Source organism: Pelmatolapia mariae, linkage group LG5 (assembly GCF_036321145.2).
Source record: "Pelmatolapia mariae isolate MD_Pm_ZW linkage group LG5, Pm_UMD_F_2, whole genome shotgun sequence".
NCBI classification, from domain to species: domain Eukaryota; kingdom Metazoa; phylum Chordata; class Actinopteri; order Cichliformes; family Cichlidae; genus Pelmatolapia; species Pelmatolapia mariae.
In genome coordinates this window covers 5,955,887-5,972,170 of record NC_086231.1, presented here as the reverse complement: position 1 = coordinate 5,972,170, position 16,284 = coordinate 5,955,887, and the positions used below count along the sequence as shown (strand labels likewise).

The following is a 16,284-nucleotide window of genomic DNA, read 5'->3' as shown; positions in this document are numbered from 1 at the left end:
TAATAAGCAAACAAATACATAATAACTTGAAATTTTAAATCGGATTTAAAGTTGATTTGATTAATCAAGTCCAGTTTCCTGCATCACAACGTCACGTTCTGCTTTACAGTGCATCACCACCATACTGGAAGTGCCAAGTGAGTTGAAGTCTGTCACAGATGATGGCAAAGTGAGGCAGAGGGGAGGAGGACTGATGACACGGAGCTGGCACAGCGAGCGAGTCGTACATTGTACTTTGTGGTGAAGGAAGGGAAGCGTGCGTCTCCTTTCCATCACATTTCACTTTTTCAAACAGTGACGGGGAATCAAAGAAGGCAGGATGTAGAATCCGTCAGACACACAGACCGTTTCTTCAGAGTCTTGCGGTCCCACAGAGTGGTTAATTCTGCTGCTTTCAGTCGCGTTTTTTCGCTCTGCTCGGTGCGGGAGTCTGCCGATCGACCGAGGTGGAGAAGAGAGGTGTTGCTCGCTGCCTCAGCTCGCTGGATGGATCCGAGCTCATCCTTTCTCACTTACAACTGAGGACTCGGTTTGGAAGAGTTGGGATTTTGTTCCCTTCTCCACTCCATCTCCTTTTCTGTGAGTATTCCTGTTTTCGCCGACCCTTTTATTCAGTTCTTATCTTTGGAAGGGCTGATATATTTAGAAATTTGCATTTATCAGGTGAATAAATGCGTTTGTTGGGGAAGTTGTGCGATTCGTGCGCTGGAGGCGAAAAGCGGTGTTTCTAATGCATGAACGTTACAGAATCACTTTTTGTCACGTTTTGAGTATAACATTCACGGACACAAGCTGTTTGCTTATACTCGACCAGGTAATACAGGTCAGTAAAGAAACATCATCAGGTCATTGTGTAATTTATGTACTTTAAAATTCTAACAGGGAAAACCGCGTAACGTTATCAGCGCATGGAGAACTCTGAAGTAGATTTCCTCCTTATTTAGATTCAACAGGTTTGGCTGTCACTGTTTTTCACCGTAGGATAGTTAATGAAGCTGCTCAGAACAGAAGCCTTATAGTTGTTTCTGATGTTGGTTAAACTGTACATCCAATTGTTCCTTTTCGACATAGGCTTGGACACAAAAGGCGAGTCATTTGATTCGCATGCATACCAATTAATTGTGGTCTAAGTCGAACTCGTGCACATTTTATTTTTTCATAGAAATCAGATTTTACATTTCACACAAACTTTTACATCCACCTTTAGCTGTTGTTTCCATTTTTAGCAGCTCAGGTGGCATTTTGTATAGATGACATTTTCAGATATTTAAAAAAGAGACTGCTGAAAGTGAAAGGAGATTTAACAGAGAGGAAAAATGTTTTGAAACTCATAGTAGAATAGGCATAATGGTATACAGCACCTTGATGGTCAGCACTGGTCATTTGGTTGAAGACTGAATGTGTTGCTGTTAATTATCCACGGTCCCTTTTTTGTGTTTTCTTCTTCAGATGCCAGATTATTTTCAGGACAGTTAAGTCTGAAGGTGTGGAAGACTTTGCTTCACAATGGCAACAGGAGTAGCAGCGTGGCTCCCCTTTGCCAGGGCTGCAGCAATTGGCTGGATGCCTGTGGCCAACTGCCCCATGCCTATCGCGCCAAGAGACAACAGCAAGAAACAAGATGAACTTATCATCCTCAATGTCAGCGGCCGTCGTTTTCAGACCTGGAGAACAACATTGGACCGCTACCCAGACACCCTACTGGGCAGTTCTGAGAAAGATTTCTTTTACAACGAGGAAACCAAGGAGTACTTTTTCGACCGGGACCCTGACGCCTTCAGAAGCATTCTCAACTTTTACCGAACGGGAAAGCTCCATTATCCTCGTCACGAGTGCATCTCGGCCTATGATGAGGAGCTGACTTTCTTTGGCATCATACCTGAGATCATCGGTGACTGCTGCTATGAAGAATACAAGGACAGAAAGAGGGAGAACTTAGAGCGGCTGCAGGATGATCAGGAAGAGAATATGGACCTGAAGATGCCCAACATGAACTTCAGAGAGACCATGTGGCGCGCCTTTGAAAACCCCCACACCTCCACCATGGCCCTGGTCTTTTACTATGTCACAGGGTTCTTCATTGCTGTCTCGGTCATCACGAATGTGGTGGAGACCGTGCCCTGTGGTGCTACTGCCAATCAGAAAGACATGCCATGTGGCGAACGCTACACTGTTGCGTTCTTCTGCATGGACACCGCCTGTGTTATGATTTTCACCGTGGAGTATCTGTTGCGCTTGTTTGCCGCACCTAGTCGTTACCGCTTCATGCGCTCTGTGATGAGCATCATCGACGTAGTGGCTATCTTGCCATATTATATTGGTCTAGTGATGACCAACAACGAGGATGTCAGCGGCGCCTTCGTGACACTGCGCGTGTTTCGAGTGTTTCGTATCTTCAAGTTCTCCCGCCACTCGCAAGGCCTGCGGATCCTGGGTTATACACTCAAGAGCTGCGCTTCGGAGCTGGGCTTCCTCCTCTTCTCACTCACCATGGCCATCATCATCTTTGCCACGGTCATGTTCTATGCAGAGAAGGGCTCCAGCTCCAGCAAGTTCACCAGCATCCCAGCTTCATTCTGGTACACTATTGTCACCATGACGACGCTGGGGTGAGTAATAGACATATGCAACCCCCACACACGCACACTGACACAGGTAAATGCATTCACACACAGTTACATGTTGTGCTATATGTGTATTTTTTTGTTTGTAGAATTATAACAGAGTTGCTTATGATTTTAATAAACTGAATAATTTATGAAAACCACTTTGCATTTCAAATGAGCATTAAGACAGCCTTCCCCCATACTTCAGTACGCTACAGCTTATTTGAAACTGCCAGTGTGATTAATGGTGGGGAGTGTAGCATTTATCTATCAGCACAAACATTCACGGCGTTTTGTTTGCCTTAGAGCTCTCCAAATAAGAAGACACTGTTTGAATACATGCAATACACAAGTAGATGCTCAGATAATAGATTTGTATTTGTGCAAGCGATGTACAGCTCATGCAGAGCCACATCTTGTAGTTTCTTTTTTGATCAGTGTAAATTCTTGGTATAGAAAAAAAACGTTTCCGTGTCATTAGGTTGCCACAACCAAAACATTTGAACATTTTTACTAATACTGAAACAAACTGTTCTATTCATAACCCTCCAATTAACTAACAACTCTTTTCCACCTCCACACTCTTATGGCATGACTTCTAATCATCTTTGAATAAATAGTAAGTTTAATTATTTTCAGAGGACAAACAATAGCGTTTCTACTGTTTTTTCAACAAATTTTCCTTTTGCTAATTGGGGCTAAACCAGGAGCTCCGTATGCATAGCTAAAGCTTCAGTTAAAAAATGGTTTGCGAGCGTGAAATAATTTAACTGCATTATAAAGTGAGATTTTCCTCTGTACGCCTGGAGGCAAAGCGTCCCATGAGGCATCCTCTGTCACCTTTATTATGATTCCACTCTGCTCTTAATCTTTCCTTCGAGCTCGCTGAGATTCTGTGCCATGAATGGCAAGGTGAACTTAAAAGTGTTCCTGAAGTTTGGTCGAGTGTACTACTCTATTAAAGAAGCAGAATTGAAGAATAATTACGAGTTCCTAAAAATGCATTCTTCACTCAGGCTCTCTTTGTAGATAATGCTATGTATGTAAATGGAAAATGTGGTTTTGGAAAGAAATGACATGACACAAAATAATTTTAATGGTTTTTGTGACTCACACGAGTAATGTAAATGTATTTTTGAATATAAATCACTTTCAAGTGAGCAGGAAACACGTTAAAGGAAATGCCTATCGTTTTAAGTCTGTCTAAAAGGAATACCTACATTTTATATGTATTGAAAACATTTTTGGCCTCTGTCATTTTTCATTCTCTCCACAGCAACTGTGAAAAGATTCCCACCTCATGTGATTTCAGTGAAAGCAATGCAGGACTCTAAACTTCAGGATAAAAAGACAAAGTTGATATGAGTCTTCAAGAATTTAATAAATTGTGAAAAATGGACTTAAGATAATAATATTCATAGTTATTATGAATATTTTTGAAACTTCTATGAGTTGGATTTTTTTTAGAGAAACGGTGAAAGATGCTATTACTATACTAGAACTGATGGGTTGGATTTTACATTGTTTGATTTGTGTGACCGCAAAGATATGTATTTTCTAATTATCAACAAGTGAGAATCAAGACTTTGACATGAAGTCTACATTTCCATAACATTTCTTTTTAAACTGACCAGATGTTCTATGCTGTTCATGTGTCTGACTTGCTGCCCAGCTCATCAGCTCTGTGCAGGTTGCCATTGCTTCCATCAGTGTACTTTTAGCAGAGCTACTAGTGGGGAGCTTTTGAAATGCAAAGTGGCATATTTGGAGGAATCACAAGCATTAGCTTGACTGGCCATGACCTGTTCCTACATCCCAGCGAGACGAAGGCACAAGGTTAGATGAGTTCAAGACGGTAAAGACATGGACAGATAGCCTGTTCCTCCCACCAATGAAAATAATTGATTGATGTTGAAACCTTATTGATGTAGCACTGACTATTCAATCACTGAGAATTTCCTTTTTGTTTCACTACAGGAAATCATCTCTAATTCAAAGCAAAGTAACTAACTTTGCACTTTAACCATTTGTTTTATTTATCTATTTGACTACAAAAGCCATATCTTAGCTTTAGTTAGGACTTTGAATTGTCCCGTTTGGTGAAAGTGATATTGTTTGTGCAGATATTAGTGCTGCTGGTTGAACCAAAGAATGGCTTTAATTTATATGTGGAAGTTTTGTTTTACACATAGAGTTTAAAACCTAATAGAAAAATGGCTTTTTACCGTCTGTCAGGATTTATATTGTCTAGAAACTACAAATATTTATGTTTAGTGACATAATAATTTTTATTTTCAAAAATAATTATGCTGTTTATCATTGAGTCAGAAACCATAAATACTGGATTGGACAGCATGCGTGGGAGCTGTCATGCTGCACCAGATTACTACAGATAAGTACACTGCAAATGTCATGAGCTTCTGCCTTTTTCCTAAACTAAAATGAAATTAAATAAAGTATGGTTAGATTCCTGGTCAGGAGTCAAATGACATGTTTTGCTAGTCGACCTAAAACTTCCTGAACTAGACATTTCCCAGCTCGACTTGTGGCAAACAGCCTTTTTTCTGTTTTGTTGTATATACAGTATAGTGCGAAAGACAAGCATGGACCATAATAGTCCTATTAGTCTCTGTGCTGTGTAAGGCCAGACAGGCTGCCTGACCTTACCTGTGCAATATTTGTGTGGTTTGCTGTGTGTGGTACAAGTGCTTTCTTTTGTATCACACATACTAAAGGATACAAATGCCAAGGTGAAAGCATTATGTAAATTTTAAACCTGAACAATGTGTTTTCACAAAGACCCATTATGTGTGATGCACAATAGGCAGTGACACTGAGAGTCTATCTACAGCTCTAGCAAAGTGACCCTCATCACTACCCAAGGACAATTATTTGTAATTGGGAAAACTATCAATTGATGCACGTTCAAAGCAAACACACGCATCATTTTGTAAGTGCTGAATTCAAGGGCTGAAATTCAATACCTATTACAAAAACTAACACTGGATACTGTTGGAAATAATTCTGCAGCAAATCAAATGTATGAAGTCAGGGTATAGATCAGTATAAAGATAAACTATACCATACAGTTCATACCATAGTTTATACCATAGGGTTTTGTATAATTACCTGAAAGATCTGTTTAGTATTATTGACTCTGTAAGTAAAATATTCATTTTAATCTGAGTCATTGTCCCCTGTGCTTTTAGGCAAAGTAACACTGAGATCCGTTGCAATATTGTAAAATATATTCTACTTTGTAATTTACTGTATATTGTATATATTTATAGTGTATAATATTGTATAGTAAATCTTAAAATATTATAAGAGTTGTATTCAGCTTGAGTAATATCATAATCACTTCACCATTCTCTCCTATGTTGAGGTGGGCTGCGTGTGTGCAGTAGTACACATCATAAAGTAGACATAAATCAGAATAGATTCACAAACTCATCAAGGTCATTTTGGGCTTTTTAATTATTTCTTTGAAATGTTCTTTTTTTGAAGGTGGAATGATTGTACAGCATATATCTTTAATGACTTTAAACAACTAGAATTTGGCTTTATTTTGTATTTTCTGTAATCCACACAGGGTAAACTATACGTATAGGCTCAAATATACACATACAATCATTTAAACTTTTAATAAGTGGAGCTGAATGTTCTAAAGTGTCTTTTAATTTGCCAAGGCCAAGGCCTGTTAGCTTCTCGTTAGTGGTCATGGTTGACTACAACTAGCAATTTCTCTTTGTCTGAATAAAAGCGATTTGTTTGACTGCACACACTGGACTGACCAATTTCAATTTCATTCAGTTTAGTTTTATATAGTGCCAGATCACAAGACGTCAAGGCACTTAATATTTTAATGACCCAACAATATTATGAGTAACACTCAGAACAATGGGACATTCCATGGAATTCATTGAGGCTCTAAGAAGGAGAACTATATATCTACACAAGTTGGGAGAAGGTTGCTTGAAGCCGTTTCTATCCAACTGCAGATTTGAGGATCATCTGTACAAACAGTTGCATGTAAGTATAGTTTATCGCCACTTTGCCGAAGTCTGGAAGAAGACCCAAATGAGAGGAAATTGGTTAGGATGTTCAGGAACAACTCAGGATCTACCAAGCCTTCCATGAACTGCAAACTGCTTGAATACCAGCATTACTGTCCACAATGAAACAAGTTTTAAATCGCCGTGGACTGAGAGGGTCCCAACAAAGGAAGATGCTACTCCAAATCGACACCTTTAAGCTTGACTGAAATTTGCTGTCGCCCATATGGACAAGCCAATTGCCTTACAATAGGTATGTTTGGAAGTGTAAAGGTGAGGCTTTAAACCTAAGAACTCTGTACCAACTCTCAAGTATGGTGCTGGTTAGGGCCATGCTCATGATAAAACAAGCTAAGGTTTTGGAATGGCTTTCCCAAAGCCCAACCTCATTCTTTTCAACACACTATCAAACTTAAACTTTACTGATTCATCAAGTCAAATATCCAGTCAGAATTATGCCCAAAGGCTTGCTGGCTACTAAAATCATCTGATCTGATCTGCACCTTGCGAATGAACATTTAACCGTATGTTACTGGGTGTATGTATATATCAGAGACTGTATGTATACTTGTGTGGATTACAGAAAATTCAAAATAAATTCAAACTTGTGCATCCAATGATTGTTTGTTAGAGTCATTGAAAATGTATGCTGTACAGCTAATCCACCCTGAAAAAAGAACAGTTTAAAGAAATTATAAAAAAGTGCCAAATAACCTTTACATTTAACCGTATATAAATAACCATACATATAAGGTCATGATGTAAACTTCTAACAAAAACTCTATATTTAAAAGGGCAACCAAAGAACAAGCAAAGACACAGTACAGTACACCCTTTGTTTTTACAGCTTACACCCACACCTATAAAAACAAAGCCAGTCAGGTGAAAATAAAATAGTTCAAATGTTTTTGCCTGTACATCACCCACCCCCACTCTCTAAAGCTTCTTATATGTCAATTAGTATGGGTAAATATGTACATATGAGTACAACTGCAACTGAACAAACTCACCAGCCTTTCATGAGGCGCAGTGTTCCCTCCTGCCTGTCGCCTGTCAGTCTGTTCACATACTGAAGGAACATATGCTCAGGTGATGAGGTCACCAATATCCCATCTGTCAATGCATATAAAAAGCTCTGGAGAAGAAAATCTTTTATCTAACACTGTTTTTTTATTCCCTTGGGTTCTGTTTGAACTGGTCTGTTTGATTTCTGAGAAAATCTATCTGCACTCGTTTATGTTTGCTTGTCTGTGTTTTATTATTTATATGTTATAAATGCTATAAAAACCATTTACAGTGTTTGTTTTCAAATCAGTTTAAGTTTGTATTTCCATTTTTTATTTATCAAAAAATGCTTTTAGCAGATATTGATATGAAAAAGTTTCTATCGCACAATATACAACTTGCTGTAAGTTTATTTTTATTTTTATCTTTAGGTAATGTAGGTAATGTTTTTTGAGGGGAGGGGGGTTGTATCATGTGTGGACATAAGGAAAATCAATTGCCCATTGGGAACAATAAAGTTACCATTGAACTTGCAAGCAAACACCCATGTACACTAGCTAACCACACACTTTATACTATATAAAAAACATTCAGTCTAAATCCTCTGATAGAATTTCAGCTTTAGCCTTAATACAACCTAAAGCTGCATATTTTCTCAAAGTTGTAAAAGAAACATTAACAAAGGGGATCTGAATATTCTCCCTAGATTGAAACAGCTTCAAAACCACTGAAATTCTAAACTTGTCTTTTATTAGATCTATTCCGACATCTTTCAACAACCACATTGTCACGTTAGAAATACACAACTTTTTGAGTATCACAGCTCATGCCCAGCTTCAGCACGGTGATTCTAATGATGAATACACTTATTCAGTGAAGTACCCTTTTAGTTCAGCATAAGGTGAAATGGTTACTGCATTCAATTTGGTTAGCGATCATATTTCTGTGAGACTGCTACAAAGTCCGGAAACACAATATACAAGACAACAAGCACCTTTACAAAAATATTGGATGTGGACTATTATGTTATGGGTTTGAATTTTTAAAAAAGCCATTAAGATTTACATAAAAAAATACTCAGTTACCAATTTCTTTTGCAACAACAACAAAAAAAATCAAAGTCTTTGATGTTGATAGCCAATAATTGAGTCTGTCAATTATTTATCAGCCGCATTTAAATTATAACCCCAAAGAGCACATATGCACATTCAGATTTTGATTCATTTACACGCATAAATAGTTATTGCCTTTGATCTTGTCGGGTTTATGACCTGCCTCCCTGCGCCCTCTCCACGTCTTCATGAGCCCAGACAGCACAGCACAGCAGTTCTGGGTAATGGGCTGGAGCTGAGGGAGATGAGGGGGGAAAGGGACTGACTGGCTGTATAATCAGCCACTTTCACTGTCCAGGAACAGGGGTGTTAAATCAACCTCAGGTGGCTGATAAAAGAATCTGGATTGAATCTCAGCAAGGTCTGCTCCCTGCGGCTGCCTGCCGACGCTGGCGCTGTCGGATACGCGGGCACCAGCATCAGTGGGACAGGATCCGAAAGATTGATGAGGAAGGAGAAATCCCTCTCTCCCGCTCTCTTCCTCCCTCCGACTGTCTTTTTCTCCCCCATCCTCCCCTCATCCCCCATGAGTCTCCCAGGGGAACAGCTATTTTGAGAGCACAGGCACTATGTGTGAAAGGGAGTTAGCAGTTTCAACTATAATCTGATACATGATCCAGACACAATGCATGAAAGCAGTCATTTTTACCTGCGTGACAGGTGCACTGAAAGCAAAGGTTCACTGGTGAGGTATCATCTCTCCCAAGTCTCCCACACCTCTAAAAACATTATTAACCCAATAATGAGAGAAATATTAATGAGGTGTGCATTGAAATCTGACTCTGGTGTTATAATTAGAGTGATTCTCCCAGTTGTAGAGTCCTGGTCCTGGACGGAGGCTTGTTCTGTAGCAGAAAGTGAGAGAAAATGTTGTTATGCATGTAGGTCATGTTCCCATCTCTGCCTTAATCAGTGGCTATATATAATCTGCTTCTTTCTTCAGAGAGACTTTAAGCTCTCTTCCCTCTGTGTTCTCTGCTCAACATCTCTATTAGATAAAGTGGACTGGGCCTAGGGGCCAAAGGCAGGACTAGAGAGGTCAGATGAGTTGTGCTTCCTGTTCACAAACGCTCTTTGTTCTAGTATTGGGAAAAATGAATAGGAACTGGCTGTAGAAAGACAAACAAAACTCGCCAAAGTCACTTCTGTCATAGACATTGCTTCAGTTTTTTATTTTTAATACAGTGCTCAAATTCCTAAACCACACAACCATAAACATGCAGACCTGAAGAGGAAACTAATCATTATTTTTATCATCGATCAAGATAGGGATTAATTTTTCATTAGGCTCAAATTACACTGTAGAACCATGAAGGATTGCCTAATGTAAATTTATTTGCCCGTGAAGGTGGGAATTTTTTTTTTTCCCACTGGTTACCGTCAGTCCAGTATCTGAGGTTGGCCGATATATAAGTGAAGGTGCATGTGAAACTTTTCAGGAAGGTTCTGCAAACACATTACCTAAATTGGGTTATTTAAGTTCAAACCCAGATAAAACAGACTCAAGTGAAAGCAAATGAACAAATCTATGCCTATAAGGTCCAACCTGTAAGGTGTGGTGGGGTTGGTGAAAAATTTGCAATGGCAGGCTCCAGAATAACTTTTTATCTCAGAAAGGAACCGGGTCTCTGTGGCACTGCATTGGCAAGTCACACTTAAACAGCAGAACACAAACAACATAACCAGTGTCAACTCATTAAAAAAACAAGAAGGTACCACCTTGTGGTTTTCATCCAGCAGTGACAAAGTACCTCTTAAACTAGTGTGTCAGTTGGAAACTGGGCAGTTTTGTAAAAGACAAATATTAATACAATAGTAGTATGCATAATGTGGCCTCAATCCAACTAGCACTTCCACTTAGCACATGCCTTTAATTGTGTTTTAAAGGTTAATTATTGATACTGAATTACATTTTCAAGGAGGGAGACCACTTAATCAGTAAAATGAAAACAGCAAAATTCAACCAAAAAACAACTAACCAGCAACAGACTTGATAACTGATATGTATATATCATATATTGCTCTCTGCAAATATTTGCCTTGAGTGTAAAGTTCAGCGTGTGTGTTTGCAATCCATGAAAACTGGGATTCGTTCTTTATGCAATAACAACACATGGCTCAGGTGACAAACCATGTTGTAATAATGACTTCTCAAGGTTCTGTCCCAAGATACCAATCTCTGCAATGCTAGATTTCCTTTTCCAATAGTCAAGTCTGGTTTCTTTGACATTCACCATGGGGTACCTATTCTAACCAATCATCCTCATCCCCTAGTCATAATATCATAGTTTCCTGATCTCATACCAGCTGTTTTCTTATGTAAACCAAACAACAGCCTAACTATGGCAGGTTGACATCAATACACCTGCAGGTTGATATTTGCAAAATGTGCAAAATACATTCATTGATTTATTTAGTAGTCTTAGGAGGCACTGACAAAATTATTCACAAGTCCCAAAAAAGAGCTCAGATCACACAGTTTTTGTCTTTTTGAATGTTATTGTTAATAATATTTAAGCATAGGATCACATAAACATTGTTGTTGTTGAGCTTTTCCAAAACTCTTATTCTTTGTGCACCCTATAAATATTTCACAAAATCTAAATAGGTTTAATTGCTCAACTTCACCACTGATCCCAAGGGTAATGTTAAATTATAATGAGTAAGTCTGTAGCACTAAGTTTGGTGATGATAAAGAAAGCAATAAAGAAAGCAACAATCTTAGACCTGATTTTAACTCTTAAATCCTTTCTTAGTTCAACACTCAGTTATGTGTAAAGGGATTAATTAACACTGGGAAGAACAAAGCCTCTCATGTTGGGACTGAATTAACAGTCTGTAAAAGAAGCTGAGTATTATAGTTTTTTAAAGCCTGCATGTAATATCTGAAGGATTCTTTGTTTTTCCATGGAAACGTGGTTATCACTGTGCAAGAAAATGGGATGCGAATTTGATTTCTAGCCTCTGCTTGTTATGTTAATCTATCTATTTCCCTAGTACTTGCAAATTGTGTTTACAGTTAATTATGGATAATTGGTAACAAAAGTGGGGAGTTGGATTGCATTTTAGAAAGCAATAAATGTCAATTAATTGTGGAATGTCATACGTTTGTTAATAATGCAGGATCTCTGTGCCAAGCTGAAACAGAACTGGGAGGCAGTGCTTCCTAGTTTCTAAGTGGGATTATTCCTTCACACAAATCATCTGACGTTGTCACAGATTGTTGTAGTTTTCTATGGCAGTCTGCTTTCAGACAAAATTAATGGGCTATTTTGCTGCCTTGCAGAACCCCTGGGGTCAAAATGAGTGCAGCTAGTAGGAAATTAGAAGTATTCCTGCCTTTATCGGGCCAAGATGCTCTTGGAGCCAATTTCCCAACACAAGGCTCTTTAATAGAAACCTTTCTAATGATAGCTGTGGAATTTAATTTAGCTCCAGTACGGGTTCATTTAACACCTAAACTCATTTAAAAGGAATTAAACTTGCAAAGGATAGTGGTCTCTGGCAAGCTTAACAACCCCTACACTCTCTTGACATTTTTCTCTTTCTCTTACTGGGATTGTAAAATGGCCAAAGCTTTGTCCCATATGAAATTCAGATACTAGTTTGACAGCAGGGAACAAGAGAAACTGGCAGGTAACATTGCAAAGGGTTTTTTTTTTTTTCAAACTATGTTTAACCAGCAGTGTGCTTACATCATTTCTCTTTCAAGATGGAGCAGCAGCACAGCATAGTGTACAAAAAAATTGCTCATCCAATTATCAAGTTGTGTTGTTTCTGCATGAATCGTGAGGCAATATATGCAGAAGCAGGATTAATAGTCATACTAACAATCCTCATTATTATCTGTGTACAAAACTACCCATATGGAAAAGAAATAGTAAAAACTTATAAAAGACTTGCATAAGATGTGGCCTACTTCATATAGTGAATCATATAAGGCTTATATGATTTACTCATGAAAGTGGCCACTTTCTCATTACTTTCATATATTGTTTTAGTAAGTATCCAAAACATACAAGTTTCATTTATATAATTTTTCAAGGGATCTTATATCTGTTTTCACTCTTGTATGCTTTTCATACAAGTTTCACACAAGACAGATACAAACTTTATAAGATTTATATATATCTTTTCCATATGGGTAACCTCACTTTTAGGCTAATGCTTTTAAGAAAAATGTTTGCTTAAACGCACCAGAAGAAGAGAAGAAGGGTATTCGCTTTTTTACTACGATAAAGCAATTATCCTTGGTTGGAAGATGTTACCTTACAATAACCTATTAAAATACCACCTTAAAGGTAAATCTAGCATAAAGTAAGTTCTCACAAGAGCTTTTCTAAATAAAAATGATATAAACAATGGTATATGAAATGCCATAGCTAGAGGACATTACATGTCTAGGAGTGAGAAGGCTAACGAGCTTGTCAGAGATATGTAATACTAAACCAATTACATTTCTTTTTAATATTGTCAAAGAATTCCACCTACGTCTGCATAACCCAGGTATAAACATCCAGTGACAGGAACACTGGCAGGTAGAGTTATAATCTGGAAATTAAGCAGATGTGGAAAACTGTGAAGCTGTTGCTGTTGCTTACTTGCAAATCTTGTAGATGCTGAGAAGCATAGTATACTCCCACTAAAAGGATGTTTTTGGCCTGGAACCCCTGAGATACATTCAGTTTTCTTTTTGTAAAAGGTAATAACTACTTCAGCTTGTTCAAAATGATATTTTTTGTGTTCAGTGCTGGCTAGTGTGTCTTAACAACTGCGGCATTTTATAAAAAATAAAGAATTAATACATTTATATTCACAGTTTTGCAACCTTAAACTGAGTTTTTTGTACCATTTCTCTCCCTCCTAGACATCTAATAGTTTTACACCATCAGTCCACGGGCTCTGTAAAAACTTCTCAGTTATTTTTATTTCAAAAGTCAGTTCTTTTATGACACCACTTGCCTAAAACAAGCAGTTGGGGCATCACTGAACAGTCCTTTATCTATCTTCATAGAAATCCAGCTTGAAAAGGCTGAACTATTCACTCTTGTTCTCTGCTGTCCCTGGACTCCAATTTTTTTTCTTTCATCTTCTTTTCTTTCATCTCTTTTTTCTTTCTGGCCCTGATTTTTTTGTGCTCTGTTGCCAGTAAGGCCTGATTGCTTTTAACAGTTAAGCTGCAGTAATAAACATACTGCAGTCCATTCACTATTAGTTTTTAAGCAGTGAGGGGAAAACGTTCTCTTCATATAGTCTGAATATAGCCATAAAAATGATTATTGATACAGCTGAAAACTTCTTTATACAAAAGCTTATTACAAAATTCTTTCTTTTCTTTCTAGTCATTACATTTTGAAAACGCTACATTTTTAGGTTTCAGATTTGTTTCATGACAGATTACTTGTAAAAGTCTTTCTGCTGTAAACAAGAGCTGTCAGCAGGCCTCCTTTAACCATGACTTATAGTGCACGCTCTCTCTACCCACTTCCATTCAAGTTGCGTGTTTTGCGTGGAGGTGCCGTCACATTAAGTGTCATAAGTCAAGAGTGGGGGTGTGTCACAAAACCCTCCACAAAGAGTCTGCCACAGGCTACATATAAACATGTGCTGTTTGCCACGGAAGACGATCCATGCAAATGTAAAGTGTATGTGACTACTGGTATGTTTACATTTTATAAACTACTAAAACTGAGATATAGACATAAAGACTATAAGCTGCTGTCTTCACCCAGATGTCCAAGACATGCAGTCACAGATGACCACAGTAAAAAAAGAAATTGATTATCAGCCTGAAACCTACCGTGTCCTGGTGACAAGTGTATTTATGACTACCATCATGGTCAAAATTTGTATTTGTTACAGACAAACAAACACCAAAGTTCAGTAACATACACCTCTCTGGTTCAGCCAGTGCAGGTCATTTCTCCCTCACACTACTCCAGGTTTCCCTCTCAATGACCACGTGAGAACTGAAGTCTCCCAGATGGAACACTTTCCAGTAACCTACCCTGAGACTCCAGTACTCCAGGTACTCTGAGCTGATGTTTGGCCTGTAAGCACACATGATGCTCAGAGTCCATTCCCTGACCTAAATGGACATGGAAGAAATGCTAACATACACGAACCAAAATGGTTGGACAGAAGTACACCCACCCCTCTTTAGCCATGCCTTGACGTAAACCCGATTTCCTGTATCTCTCAACATTAGAAGCTTGGGCCTCCTCCACCAAAGAGATGAGATCCTACCGGTGGTGAGCCCAAAAGTGGGTGAAGCTATTTGGCTGGGGTTAGGCCCTGTAGGGCCTTTAGGGCAACATTGCACCAGGCAACATAATACCTGGGATCACAGCTTATACTATGATAAAACAGTAATTAAGAACACAGACAAACCAGGTGGATTATGTGCCAGTCATAGCAAAAATATGGAGGGATTGCTTTTTTAGCGAGCTGCAGGGACACTAGTGGTGTAACCCAAGGGAAATAATTACAGCTGATCTGTCAGCTACAATTATGAGAAAGTTGGAACCAGCTGGATGAAAAATATTTTTCAGTAGAGAAGTTCATACCTCAGGCTGCACGACCTAAGAGGTGCAACAGCCTGAGGTACGGACCATGAGGTATGGCACCTCTAAGGCTTACAGCCTGAGGGCGAGCAATAAAGTACTAATTGTGATGGATTTTTTGATGATTTCATACTTTTTTCGCTGAATAATCTGGGGAAAAACATTAATTAAATATAGTTTTTAAATTTGTTTTAGGTGTGTTTCACAAAGTCAGAATTTCCTTTTAAACAAAAATGGGTTGTCTCATATGTGTGTCTCCAAAAGTTGAATCTGTTCATCTGGACGTAGCGTTTTGTGGGAGAAACGTTTCGTCACTCATCCAAGTGACTTCTTCAGTCTCAGCTGACTGCAGGTTTCCCCAATCTTATAAACAGTACATTTGCATAATGACTGAAACCAGCCCACTGGAGGAACAATGGGCTGTGGGGTCAGTTCTTTAATCTTAATTATGCAAATTCCCATGACCATTGATCAACAATCACTGACCAAAACCCACTGATCAAAGCCCACTGATCAATGGCCATGAGTACCATTCACAGAGAGTTGGGGAATGGCTGCAATCACAGCATTGTAAGATGGCGAAAGATGTACCCTTAGGCCCCCTCCTCGATTCAGAGATGGTCTTTCCCTTTTCACGTAAATGGCCTCCTTGACTCCGCGCTCAAACCAGCGTTCCTCCCTGTCAAGGATGTGTACATCCTCATCCTTGAAAGAGTGTCCACGAATGGTACTCATGGCCATTGATCAGTGGGCTTTGATCAGTGGGTTTTGGTCAGTGATTGTTGATCAATGGTCATGGGAATTTGCATAATTAAGATTAAGGAACTGACCCCACAGCCCATTGTTCCTCCAGTGGGCTGGTTTCAGTCATTATGCAAATGTACTGTTTATAAGGTTTGGGGAAACCTGCAGTCAGCTGAGACTGAAGAAGTCACTTGGATGA

General features: G+C 38.8%; 1 protein-coding gene across 2 annotated transcripts in view; it reads left to right on the top strand.

The window, feature by feature from the left end:
* The first annotated feature begins 314 nt into the window (after window positions 1–314).
* LOC134626912 (potassium voltage-gated channel subfamily D member 3-like) overlaps window positions 315–16,284 on the top strand; it is an 83,753-nt gene continuing 67,783 nt past the window's right edge. For both annotated transcript variants that reach the window (XM_063472807.1, XM_063472806.1), the window contains exons 1-2: window positions 315–579; window positions 1,450–2,609. In XM_063472807.1, coding sequence (XP_063328877.1) covers window positions 1,507–2,609 — 1,103 coding nt within the window. In that variant the 5' untranslated portion in view covers window positions 315–579; window positions 1,450–1,506. The remainder of the gene's footprint in view (window positions 580–1,449; window positions 2,610–16,284) is intronic.